The sequence below is a fragment of the Platichthys flesus genome, chromosome 20 (genome assembly GCF_949316205.1).
Source record: "Platichthys flesus chromosome 20, fPlaFle2.1, whole genome shotgun sequence".
Classification (NCBI taxonomy): Eukaryota; Metazoa; Chordata; class Actinopteri; order Pleuronectiformes; family Pleuronectidae; genus Platichthys; species Platichthys flesus.
In genome coordinates this window covers 4,483,021-4,496,401 of record NC_084964.1, presented here as the reverse complement: position 1 = coordinate 4,496,401, position 13,381 = coordinate 4,483,021, and the positions used below count along the sequence as shown (strand labels likewise).

Sequence of the window (13,381 nt, the reverse complement as noted above, 5' to 3'; positions counted from 1 at the left end):
TTGGACACTGGTCAGGACTGGATTGGATGACATCACTGGGAGCTGTGGAACATCTCAGAAAACCCTGAATATCTTTGCAGGTACAAATCAGAGGACATTACCATATAACTTCTGACTCACCAATAGATTAAAGAAGTCCACATTAAAATTTCACTAGCTCATTATCCAACTACTCTTAAAATGTTCAAATATTGAAAATTATTATATATTAAAAATTACTTTCTGGACTCAATTGACGGATTTGACAATATAAATGTAATGTAAACTTTTAAAATGTTAAGGATTGAACTGACATTAAAAAAATTATTTTGCTTTCAGTACACTGTCATTTATACAATCTCCAATTAACATTAGTGCTCATGTATTATTGAAATTTAGTTAAATCAAATTCTAAACTGAATCTAGGCTATCGACAGACTTACTGACTGCTGATAGATAGACTAAATACCATTTTGCAGATATATATGTACTGTTTTATTTTGTATGCCTAATATTTATTTATACTCCTGTCTTGTCGTTCAGTGGGGCTGTCACTTCACCAGGTTATTGTTTCTTGTACAAATACAAGTTTTAAATAAAGTTGGCGTGAAAAAAAAAACAGAAAACCCGGAACAAAAACAGCGTCGCACCCTCTATGGTCGCACCAATAGAGTTTTAGTCACATGACAAAAAATCCTCGATTACTCGACACGGGAGGACACATCACTAATAAAAACAAAACAAACAATACAGAAAAGAGAAGAGAGATTTTCCTTCGATAAATGAATTATCTCCTTAATCAAGATGGAGGATAATTCAAAAGGAGAGCGTGAGTAGCCGTTCCCCAAGAAACACTGTAAACACTGCTAGCTAGCTACGTAAGCTAACCGTTGAAACACTTCAGTCAGTGTCAACATTGTGAGCTTGGTCATTCGTGGTTATCAATTTCCATAAACACACTGTGATTCTTCTTCTTGACATGTCCAGTCAGTGGCTCAGCATGTGAGTGATGGCAGAATAGTAGTTTTTACCAATGTGAGTTTAAGTTTTTCTTTGGAGGAAATCCCACAAATCTCCATGGACTGCAGAGCTTCTTGTTTTTTTCAGGAATCAGAATTAGACTATTCGTATGGTTAGTAACAATTTATCTCTAAGCTTTAACACAATTTATAAAAAAAACTACATTTCCAGTAGATTGTTTAAAGATATATTGTTGAATTCAAAATTACAAACCCCTACCTAGTATTTCCTCTAACATCTTACCGTCTTACTGTGGAACACGTATCTCACGGACCTTATCAGCTTTTCGGCTTCACACTTGGCATGTGCATTGAAAATTGCCCAAAGAAGAGCAGGGTCGAATTAGGTGAGATTTGAACATGCAATGCATTCAGTAGTATTAATAAAATGTATATAATAAATTTAATCAAGTTTCATTTTATGAAAAATATTGACTATAAAATCTTCATTGCAGATGAACCAGGTAGGATGAAGACGATGCACCATAGATTGTATTAAAAAAGCTCTGCACACAACGTCCAGCACACAAACAATACAAAGGGACATTATAGGTCTGTTTGATTAGGACTTACCAAGAGTGACTGAACAGGCTCAGACAGAAGCAAAATGCACAAAAGCAAATATGAACCAGCAGTTGAAACCTGTTGAAACACTGACAGAAGTTGAAGTGAAAGCTGTTGATGGAGTTAAACTTTTAGTTGCTGCTCTCATTTATTTTGAAAGTGAGTGTTTGCGTATGATGGAAGCTCTGAGTTGTAGCTGAGACAGCCTTTTAATTTCCCTAATAAAAGAGTGTGTAATGAAATAACATAAATGTTCAAGTTTGAGGATGTTTACACAGAATTCAGGTCCAAGTTGTTTGAGTAATGAGTATATGACCAAGAGTCAGTAGCTCTAGCATGTCTGTAACAGTTTCTGCTCATCTGTGGGCAGATTATTCTGGTTTGTATATGCTCCAGCTGATATTGTGCCTTTAAAAATAAATAAAAGTAAGATCATTCAAAACTAGAATTTCATTCAGGACTCAGCTAATGGCCAACACTCCCGTTATGAAACCAAATTTCAATTCACTAGATCCAGATTTTTATTTGTATCTGAACCATATTTCACAATTATTCACAAACAAACAAATAACGGAAATCATCCTTGTTGATAAAATGATGTGCTTACATTTGCGCTCAGGTTCCTGCCCTACTCTCTCTGCTCTTCGCCTCATGGTCTCTCCACTTCGGCTGGTCTCAGCAGCTGTCTGGCAGACCATCCAGAAGAAAGTTGTGGCCAATTATGGGATGCTGGAGGAGTTTGTTTCCACGGTCACAGACATCGTCCCGGAGCTGCTCACCACCCGCCAGAAATTCCAACTCATCCTGGGCCTCAGAACACGTGTGAGTAGGCGCAGTAGCCACTTAACCACTAATATTTACCATATGATGCCGGCTGTGTTTTTGGCCTTGGGATTGACTTTAACACAGTGCCTGTTTTAAGACTTACAACTGGGAAATACAAAAACAAATGACTTTTTATATTGTGGAATTGATCTCGGCAACAACCAGTACCTATGAGAAAGTGGAACTTGTTTAATGAAAAGCATTAAAAGGTATATTGGGCATCAGGACATAATTTTCACAAAACGATTACAATGATTGGTTGATATAAATAAGCTGTTTAGTGTTTGTCTAATCTTTTTGGTTGCAATAGTTAATGTATTACTTCACCATGTGCCATGATAACATAATTTCTGCCATATATGAACTTAAGATTATGTTTATAGTCTATACATTTAGATGGACATGCAGTAATGCTAAGCTTTGGGGCTAATAGACTCAGTCTAAGGTTTGGAGGAAGTGTTTCCTGTAACTGTGATAACATTTGTGTCCTTTTAGCTGATCCTGGACTTATGTCAGTTTGAAGCCACTGCGGATTTTGATGCTGTTTGGCCACACCTGGAAAGGATGCAGAACCATATCGAGGCATGGCTAGTGGAGGTGGGTTCAATGCGTCTTTATTTCAAAATATATATAAACAGTTTATTAGAAATTAGCTTTTTTAAAAGTGACCATACACTGAAGGTGATTGCTGTAATTTGAATGATACCATGGTAAAAGCTTTTTCATGTCTGGCAGGCTGGAGCCACTAATGAGGAAGTGCCAAACTCAGACTTTGTGGATGATGTTAAGAGCATACTGAAAGATCCAGAGAAGAGGGGAGACTTCTTTCAGGTCAGGGTTATTGTTGAACATGTACAGATAAAAGAGTGCAACTAATGTGTAGAAAGAGCCACCTGCTAGTAGTTTTCCTTTAGCAATATAACAATTATGTAGAAATGTCGTCATCCACTGGAATAGTCACTCATTTTGTTTTGATAAGTTTCTGTTACAGACTTTTATTTTATTTGTAATTGTAGCAAAACAATAGACTATATATAAAGATGGACAACTAATCTCCACTCCATTCCCACGTTCCAGAAATATTCCACAAACGAACAGTATTGCTTTGTACCAAAAACATCATTTGGAGCCAGTACCTTCCTTCTACACATGCCCCAGACCAGTCACAAGTCAGTCTCAACAGTCATTCATGACGTTTCATAATAAGCATTTTTAGGATACCTAATAAGTAAATAAAAACAAATGGATTGGAAAAATAGCACTTGATCAAACATCAGTGTGATAAGAAATGTCTTACATGACAAACAACATCTTGGAGAAAAATATACTTTAAGTGATCCCTACACAATCCACTAACACGGAGGAGGCAGGGTTTATGACCTGCACTGCAGCCAGCCACCAGGGGGCAATCAAGAGGCTTTGGCTTCACTTTTGGGTAGCTATTATGTCCTCCATCTTTATTTATAGTCTCTGATCTCGACATTTCAGTTGATGATACAACACACTTCAACTAGTGATGAAGAAATTACATGTGATCAATATTCACTGTAAATTAAACCTGTTAGCTGAGAATGTGCATTACTGTCCATACAAGACACTATAGTGTGAGTAACTTAAGCTGGGACACAAACTTTAGTCCCTTGTCTTTGTTATAAAATCTTTTATTTCAGATGTTTAAAAGACTGAGTGATTTTTCTGTATGTTTTTTAGCAACGAAAAAAATTTTCTTCTTTCAGAACGTTTTCCCTGAAAAGTTTGGTGCGACATTTGATGAAGCACTTCACACCTTGACGTGGCTGCTTCTGTCCCGGCTTGAAACGCTTCTTCCTCTACAACCGTTCCAACAGGTTCATACTTAACACAACACATACATCACCTTCATAGCTTTGAATATTGCTTCTCTATAGAGGCACCGTTCTTTTCCTTTTTTCCAGGTTGCCTCCATGCTTGATGAGGCATCCCCTGTCCTGGAGGACTGTTTGGAGTCTGTGTCTCAGTACGAGGAGCTGCGCATTGTGCTGCGGTATCAAAAAGACCTCAGCCAACTGGATCACAACGGCAAGTTTTTAAAGTTCCTGACTTATGGGTTTACTCAGTTTATCACCCTTGTTTCCAGATGTTGTATGTCAACATTGTAATTTCTGAGAGGACACCCTCACTCAACCTGATACAGATCTTGGCTTCGGTTCTGTATAGAATGATTGGTGTCCATTACAAGTGTAATATGTGGTGATAAGTGTAATAGACTGATGAATACAGTATGAATAACCATTGTTTGAGTGGGAAAATGTTGCTATGCGAAATACAAATAATTTAGATAATTTATTGATAAACAGGAAATAACAAAGGCTTTTCTGCAGCTCAGTTCAATTTCAAACTGTAAAAAAACCTTAGGGAGTGCATCAAATTTTGAACCCTGTACAATTACTGCATCCTAGCTTCAGGTAACCATTAACATGTCAATTAGATTTAAAAAATATATTTTTTGATTACTAATTAGTTAATTAAACATGAAAATAATTAAAAAGATGCAAAGTCACCACCTTTCTTTTCAGAATCCATATAGCTTTCTTCGGATGCCTCGTTTTGTCAAACCAACATTCATAAAACCAAAAGATATTCAGTTTATTAAGATGTATGATGTAGGCTACGTCCACACTAATCCACACATTTAAGCTGTAATATAGATCACTGTTGCTAACTCTTTTAGTTAGAAGATGGGACTTTTGTTAACCCTGAGACAGTCCCCCATGTCTACTTCCTACCAGTCACAACTCAACTACCAGTGATGAGTGCAAAGAGTTGCTAACCCTTACTGTTAGTAACAGAACCACCGCTGCTGCCTGAGTTCTCCATTCACCAGCTTCCAGAAAACTTCCATCAAAGAGTTTACCACTTATATATATAGCTCAAACACTCAACTGGACAGAAAACTAAAACCAAAGTGTATTAGCATGGATGTAGCCTGAGGCAATTTTAGAAACAGGTGACCTTTGATTAACGTTAACGTTGCTGGATGTGCAAACTCATTTACCACAGCATCTTTAACGTGTTAGATTGTTACTGTTGTGGGTTTGAATTGTTGGGCCTCACCCTTGTTACCAAACATTTAGGTAAATACAAATGTATCTATTAACACAAGTCAAAGTTTTCCCTGTAAAATGTTGGTTACCTTCTCCGTGAGCTTCACAAATAATTTACATGTAGCAGAAAGAGTTTAGGATTTTGTGTTTTTTCACTCTTTAATTAAAATGTTTTTGTTTCTTCTTTTCAGATGGTTCCCTGGATGGCGCCTGCATTACTTCAGCGCTCAAACTTCCCTTCGCAAAAATAACCGAGACACAGAAAAAAGCACAAGCCACCATCCTGGATTATGTGCTGTCAGGTACATCAGATGTGGATGAGGAACATTTAGCGCCGCCTCATACAGCACAGTTAAATACTGACTCATTCACAGAGCATCACACAAGTGAAATAAAGACTGACAAAACTAACTTGACTCCTGGGGAAAATGAAACGGGATTAGCTTTTGACGATATTACAAGACGTGAAGAAAATGTTGACCAGCTTCAAAGTCAAGCAGATGATGCAGCTGGAGTAAAACAATGCTGTGTTCAGCTCGAAAGACGTGACACGCCGCAGTCTTGGCAGCTTCGACCTGTCAGACGAAACAGAGGCCTGAAGCTGAAACAGATTCTACTGAAAGAGAAAAGAGGACTCTGTGACCAGGCCCTCCCGGTCTGCAAACCTGTGTCTAGAAAAGCAAAATCACCCAGCAGGGCTCCCCAAGGGGTGTCTGCCGATGAGAGTTTAATCTACTCCTCATATATGGCTCCTATCACTAGCTGCAGTGAAGATGACTCATGGTCTTACTACTCAGATGAGGACTCTTTCCATAAGACCCCGAGTGGAAGTTCCAGAATAGTTGATTCATGGTCAAATGAGGAACCTGCCACTAGAGGTCCTAAAGTTCCGATAGCTCCAAGCAGAAAATTGGGTACAGACGTGAAAGCTAGCACCTCGAAGAAAGTCCATCAAGTTTACTGCTTTCTCTGCAAGAAGCATGTAGATACAAGCCTGAGGAGTCACATGACAACTCACTTTCCTAAAGGGGATTACACCTGCCCTCGATGCGACAGTAGATTTAAACTCTTCTCATCTTTTGAGATGCACATGCGCAGAACCTGTTATGAGTACTGTAAGCAGCAGGTAGATCCGGAGAAGCCGGACGAAGCCCAGAATCTTTACAAATGTGACAAATGCCAAGAGGCCTTCAGGTTCAAAGTTTCACTGGACAGACACAGACTGACACACAACGAGTTGTACTGCAGTGTGTGTAGGAAGGTGTTACGAGACACGGCGGCACTGGCGAGGCACAAAGTCTCACACACGGCGTTCCAGTGCACCCGGTGTGAGGAGACCTTCACTCTGTTTATGCCCTTACTCAGGCATTATGAAAATATCCACAAAATAAGCAGGCCGTTTAAATGCAACCACTGTCCCCAAACTTTAACCAGGCTGCGCTTTTTGATCCTACACGAGTGGACACACACAGGGCACCTACCATTCCAGTGTGCCCAGTGCAACTGTAGATTCAAGTCGGACGCAGATCTCATTTACCATGAAAGGGTCCACACGAAAGAGAAACCCTACCTGTGTCTGGAGTGCGGCAAGACTTTCTCCCAGAACTCCAATCTGTTGCGGCACTTGAATCTCATCCACGATGAGCGTAAAAAAGAGAAGAGACATGCTTGCTCCCAATGTGAGAAATCCTTTAAAGAGAAGGGAGCCCTGAAAAAGCACCAGAGGAGCAAACACTTGAACGAACTATTCCGCCATCCGTGTTCGTACTGTGGAAAGATGCTCTTCACTTCGACACTCGCTCGACATAAATTGATCCATACGGGGGAGAGACCTTTTAAATGCACCGTACCCGAATGTGACAAGTTCTTCAGGTCAACCTCTGAAGTGAAGAAGCATGTCCTTATACAACATACAACAGAGAGACCGTATAAATGTGATGTATGTGGAAAGGGCGATGTCACAAGAAGTGAAGAAAATGTTGGCCGTCTTCAAAGTCAAGCGGATGATGCTGCTGGAGTAAAACAATGCTGTGTTCAGCTCAAAAGACTTGACATGCCGCAATCTTTGCAGCTTCGACCTGTCAGACGAAACAGAGGCCTGAAGCTGAAAAAGATTCTGCTGAAAGAGAAAAGAGGACTTCGTGACCAGGCCCTCCCGGTCTGCAAACCTTCTTCTAGAAAAGCAAAATCCCCCAGCAGGGCTCCCCAAGGGGTGTCTGACGATGAGAGTTCCATCCACTCCTCATATATGGCTCCTATCAGTAACTGCAGTGAAGATGACTCATGGTCTTACTACTCAGATGAGGACTCTTTCCATAGGACCACTAGTGGAAGTCCCTGTATGGCTGAGTCATACAGAAAATCGGGTACAGACGTGAAGGCGAGCACCTCGAAGAAAGTCCATCAAGTTTACTGCTTTCTCTGCAAGAAGCATGTAGATACAAGCCTGAGGAGTCACATGAAAACACACTTTCCTAAAGGGGATTACACCTGCCCTCGATGCGACAGTAGATTTAAACTCTTCTCATCTTTTGAGATGCACATGCGCAGAACCTGTTATGAGTACGGTAAGCAGCAGGTAGATCCGGAGAAGCCGGACGAAGCCCAGAATCTTTACAAATGTGACAAATGCCAAGAGGCCTTCAGGTTCAAAGTTTCACTGGACAGACACAGACTGACACACAACGAGTTGTACTGCAGTGTGTGTAGGAAGGTGTTACGAGACACGGCGGCACTGGCGAGGCACAAAGTCTCACACACGGCGTTCCAGTGCACCCGGTGTGAGGAGACCTTCACTCTGTTTATGCCCTTACTCAGGCATTATGAAAATATCCACAAAATAAGCAGGCCGTTTAAATGCAACCGCTGTCCCAAAACTTTAACCAGGCTGCGTTTTTTTATCCTACACGAGTGGACACACACAGGGAACCTACCATTCCAGTGTGCCCAGTGCAACTGTAGATTCAAGTCAGACGCAGATCTCATTTACCATGAAAGGGTCCACACGAAAGAGAAACCCTACCTGTGTCTGGAGTGCGGCAGGACTTTCTCCCAGAACTCCAATCTGTTGCGGCACTTGAATCTCATCCACGATGAGCGTAAAAAGGAGAAGAGACATGCTTGCTCCCAATGTGAGAAATCCTTTAAAGAGAAGGGAGCCCTGAAAAAGCACCAGAGGAGCAAACACTTGAACGAAATATTCTGCCATCCGTGTTCGTACTGTGGAAAGATGCTCTCCACTTCGACACTCGCTCGACATAAATTGATCCATACGGGAGAGAGACCTTTTAAATGCACCGTACCCGAATGTGACAAGTTCTTCAGGTCAACCTCTGAAGTGAAGAAGCATGTCCTTATACAACATACAACAGAGAGACCGTATAAATGTGATGTATGTGGAAAGGGCGATGTCACAAGACGTGAAGAAAATGTTGTCCGTCTTCAAAGTCAAGCGGATGATGCTGCTGGAGTAAAACAATGCTGTGTTCAGCTCGAAAGACTTGACATGCCCCAATCTTTGCAGCTTCGACCTGTCAGACGAAACAGAGGCCTGAAGCTGAAAAAGATTCTGCTGAAAGAGAAAAGAGGACTTCGTGACCAGGCCCTCCCGGTCAGCAAACCTTCTTCTAGAAAAGCAAAATCCCCCAGCAGGGCTCCCCAAGGGGTGTCTGACGATGAGAGTTCCATCCACTCCTCATATATGGCTCCTATCAGTAACTGCATTGAAGATGACTCACGGCCTTACTACTCAGATGAGGACTCTTTCCATAGGACCACTAGTGGAAGTCCCTGTATGGCTGATTCATACAGAAAATTGGATTCAGACGTCAAAGCTAGCACCTCGAAGAAAGTCCATCAAGTTTACTGCTTTCTCTGCAAGAAGCATGTAGATACAAGCCTGAGGAGTCACATGAAAACACACTTTCCTGAAGGTGATTACACCTGCCCTGGATGCGACAGTAGATTTAAACTCTTCTCATCTTTGAAGATACACATGCTCAGAACCTGTTATGAGTACGGTAAGCAGCAGGTAGATCCGGAGAAGCCGGACGAAGCCCAGAATCTTTACAAATGTGACAAATGCCAAGAGGCCTTCAGGTTCAAAGTTTCACTGGACAGACACAGACTAACACACGATGAGTTGTACTGCAGTGTGTGTAGGAAGGTGTTACGAGACACGGCGGCCTTGGCGAGGCACAAAGTCTCACACAAGGCGTTCCGGTGCACCCGGTGTGAGGAGACCTTCACTCTGTTTATGCCCTTACTCAGGCATTGTGAAAATGTCCATAAAATAAGCAGGCCGTTTAAATGCAACCACTGTCCCAAAACTTTAACCAGGCTGCGCTTTTTGATCCTACACGAGTGGACACACACAGGGCACCTACCATTCCAGTGTGCCCAATGCAACTGTAGATTCAGGTCGGACTCAGATCTCGTTTACCACGAAAGGGTCCACACGAAAGAGAAACCATTCCTGTGTCCGGAGTGCGGCAAGACTTTCTCCCAGAACTCCAATCTGTTGCGGCACTTGAATCTCATCCACGATGAGCGTAAAAAGGAGAAGAGACATGCTTGCTCCCAATGTGAGAAATCCTTTAAAGAGAAAGGAGCCCTGAAAAAGCACCAGAGGAGCAAGCACTTGAACGAACTATTCCGCCATCCGTGTTCGTACTGTGGAAAGATGCTCTCCACTTCGACACTCGCTCGACATAAATTGATCCATACGGGAGAGAGACCTTTTAAATGCACCGTACCCGAATGTGACAAGTTCTTCAGGTCAACCTCTGAAGTGAAGAAGCATGTCCTTATACAACATACAACAGAGAGACCGTATAAATGTGATGTATGTGGAAAGGGCTTTATAAAAATGTGTTTTCTCAAAGAGCACGCTAAAATACACTCGGGAGAAAAGCCATTTGTTTGCCACATCTGCGGAAAGGCTTTCCCTAAGCTCTACAGCATGCAGCGACACAAAAAGCTAATACATAAAATTGTACCGCATTAACCCTTCATCATAGTTACGCTCAGTAAAACAGTGGTGTTCTCAGAGAATGTATTTCCAACCAGAAGAAGTTTGCTCCGCTAGATTAAACCATGTTGGAGCAGAGAAGGCATTTCTGCGGCGTGATAAAACTGCACTGAACGAGTAGTCCACTGTTTTAGCTTTGCACTTTTATAACCTTGTCAGAATTATAATGCTCAGATTTCAAATGGTATGCTGGATTTAAGATCATCTTTTTTATTGCACACAGGTCACAGGCACTGCACTTGTAATAATGATGTCAAAGAAACAAATAAATCAAACTGTTTTCATTCTTTATACTGTTTAACTGTTTTATTTTGTGCGTCCCAACCCTCCACTTACAGAAATACATTGGTTATTATCTTTACTGCTTTTATTTTGAAAGAGCTTTGATAGGTATTGTTTGTATGAAAGGTGCCAAAGTCTGTACACTTTCACATATAACAGGCAAAGGTTGTTTTATTTTTGAGACATTTTTTACAAAGTACCACTTGAAAAAATTGAAACGATCGGGTTGATCATGTTAGCTGGGGTGATATTTTACACTGCACATGTCTGTAATCATTTGTCAGGCACAGAGTAACACTAACTCAGTGCAGCTCACTTAAACTGCATCTGGCGTGGACCACTCAGACAGAATCTTGTGGCCCAAGCCATGCTCTGATCTGGACACAGACCAGGGTTCTGTGTCAGTGGTTCCATCTCCTGGATCATTTCTCATCTCAAAACTTGTTTTTTTTAATTAACAGACTACCGTTGGATGGAAAATGTTGTATTATGTGTTAAAAATCTCTGAGACAAATATAAATTTGTAAAAATAAAATGATGCTTTCCAGTCTTGTGATCATTTGTAAACAAACACATACCAGCAAAATATTATAAATGATAAAATATTATTTTAATTTGTTTATTTTAATTAAAAAGCAATATTAAAGGATTAAATGATACACATCTATTCAGTAGTGAAGTGTGTGTAAGAGCCCTCCTTGAGTTTGTGTAGATTCTGAAACAAAACCTAGAGAAGAAAAATGGTAAATTTCAGAATCTTCGTAAAAACTGCATCCGAAGGTTTTAAGAGGACATTTCTTGATGTGTGTCTTGAAATCATCTAATATGAAGCCAAAGTTATTTAAAGCCCTACCAAATGTTCATCTTCTGCTATCTTTTGATCAAATTGATATCAACAGTCCACTAAACACAAGCCACACCTCATCCTAGAAGTCAGGTCTCTCCTGAATGGCTTCTACCTCTGATCAACGTAAGGTGATATAATAATAATTTTATATCCGACATTGCCTGTAAATTCAATAAAGGTATTACACCAAAACACCATCATGTCCATTCTGAAATAGTGCACATCAGATCATAGACATTATGTGCTTATTGACAACTGACAGAGTCAAAGGTACCAAAGCCACTTATTTAGAGTTAGGGTTAGAACAAAGACAAGGACACAGTAGTAGATGGTGGTAATGCACAAACGCTGCAGGAAATCTAAAAAAGAAAATGCACACAGCAGCCGACATGAGTAGACAAATTCCGGGGTCAGCCAACCCTCTGATATCTACAGTAGCTGATACCACAACTGCGAAGCGGCAACAGGCTGCAAAGTTCAGCTGCAACAAGCTGCAAAACTCAGCTGCAGCTTACAGAACAAAGCACCCTCCCTCTGCTATTACCCTACAGCCACTGTCAAGAATTTCCAGGGCTACACCTCAGAAGAGTAAAAAAAACAGGCACTTAAACCGTAAGGAGACGAATACCATTCAATGGGCTAACTCCAAGAAGATTGAACAGCAAAATAAATCTAACCAAGGCAAGCCCACAGCAGCTGGCATGAGAGAACCAATTCTGGGGTCAGCATGTCCCCCCATTTCTCCAGTAGCTGGGACCACAACTGCTCGGAGGGAACAGGCTGCAAAGGTCAGCTATAACAAGCTGCAAAGGTCAGCTCCAGCTGACAGAAGAACGAAGCAACCTACCTCTGCTAATACCACACAGCCACTGTCAAGAATCTCTGTCTCTCAACCTCAGAAGAGCAAACCAACTAAGGACTTAAACCATGAGGAGACCAGTACCATTCAATTGGCTTACTCCAAGAAAATTGAGAACCATAGGGTATCTAACAAAGGAAAGCCCAGAGCAGCTGGCATGAGAGAACCAATACTGGGGCCAGCAGGCCCACCCGTTTCTACAGTAGCTGAGACCACAACTGCTGAGAGGCAACAGGCTGCAAAGGTCAGCTGCAACAAGATGCAAAAGTTAGCTGCAGTTTACAGAACAAAGCAACCTACCTGTGCAATTACCACCAAGCCACTGTCAATCTCTGGGTCTAAACCTAAAGAGAGCAACCAAACCCAGGACTTAAAAAATGAAAATGGCATTAGAGGAGAAATGCTGGGGCCAAAAGGCCCACCCTTTTCCAAAGCAGTGAAGAACACCTTAGCTATAAAGTATAGTATGACATAATCATCTAGGTAAATCTATGGGATATATAAATACAATTAAAAAGAAATCTGATATTTATATCAACAGATATCATCTGTTTTTATTCTTGGATTTATTAATGATTATATGTGCATGCAATTTATTTCTATAGTGACAGTTGGGGAGACCATGTGCGACAACATGCATAGTTGCACACACTAATTGTAAACTATAAAAGGCAAGCACAATCATTCCTCCAAAATGGGACAAAAGGTTAAATTATTGATTTAGAAAGGGTGATGAGATTGACAGTGTAGAACACAGAATACAAGCAACTCAATGAAGCCAATAAAAATGTATAATAAAGACAGTCCTAATCTAACTTTAAAATGTTAATAGCGTTCTCATATTTTATTGAAAACAATCTACTGACTCTGGCACTTGATATCTATTTCTTTTTC

At 40.9% G+C, this 13,381-nt stretch overlaps 1 protein-coding gene across 1 annotated transcript; it reads left to right on the top strand.

Moving 5' to 3' along the window:
* The first annotated feature begins 647 nt into the window (after positions 1 to 647).
* Positions 648 to 10,788, top strand: LOC133975786 (zinc finger protein 91-like). Its single transcript, XM_062413767.1, has 7 exons — positions 648 to 808; positions 2,182 to 2,384; positions 2,883 to 2,984; positions 3,123 to 3,218; positions 4,124 to 4,234; positions 4,322 to 4,445; positions 5,662 to 10,788. The coding sequence occupies exons 1-7, from the start codon at positions 784 to 786 to the stop codon at positions 10,473 to 10,475; spliced, it is 5,475 nt and encodes a 1,824-aa protein (XP_062269751.1). The 5' UTR covers positions 648 to 783; the 3' UTR covers positions 10,476 to 10,788.
* The last annotated feature ends 2,593 nt before the right edge of the window (positions 10,789 to 13,381 follow it).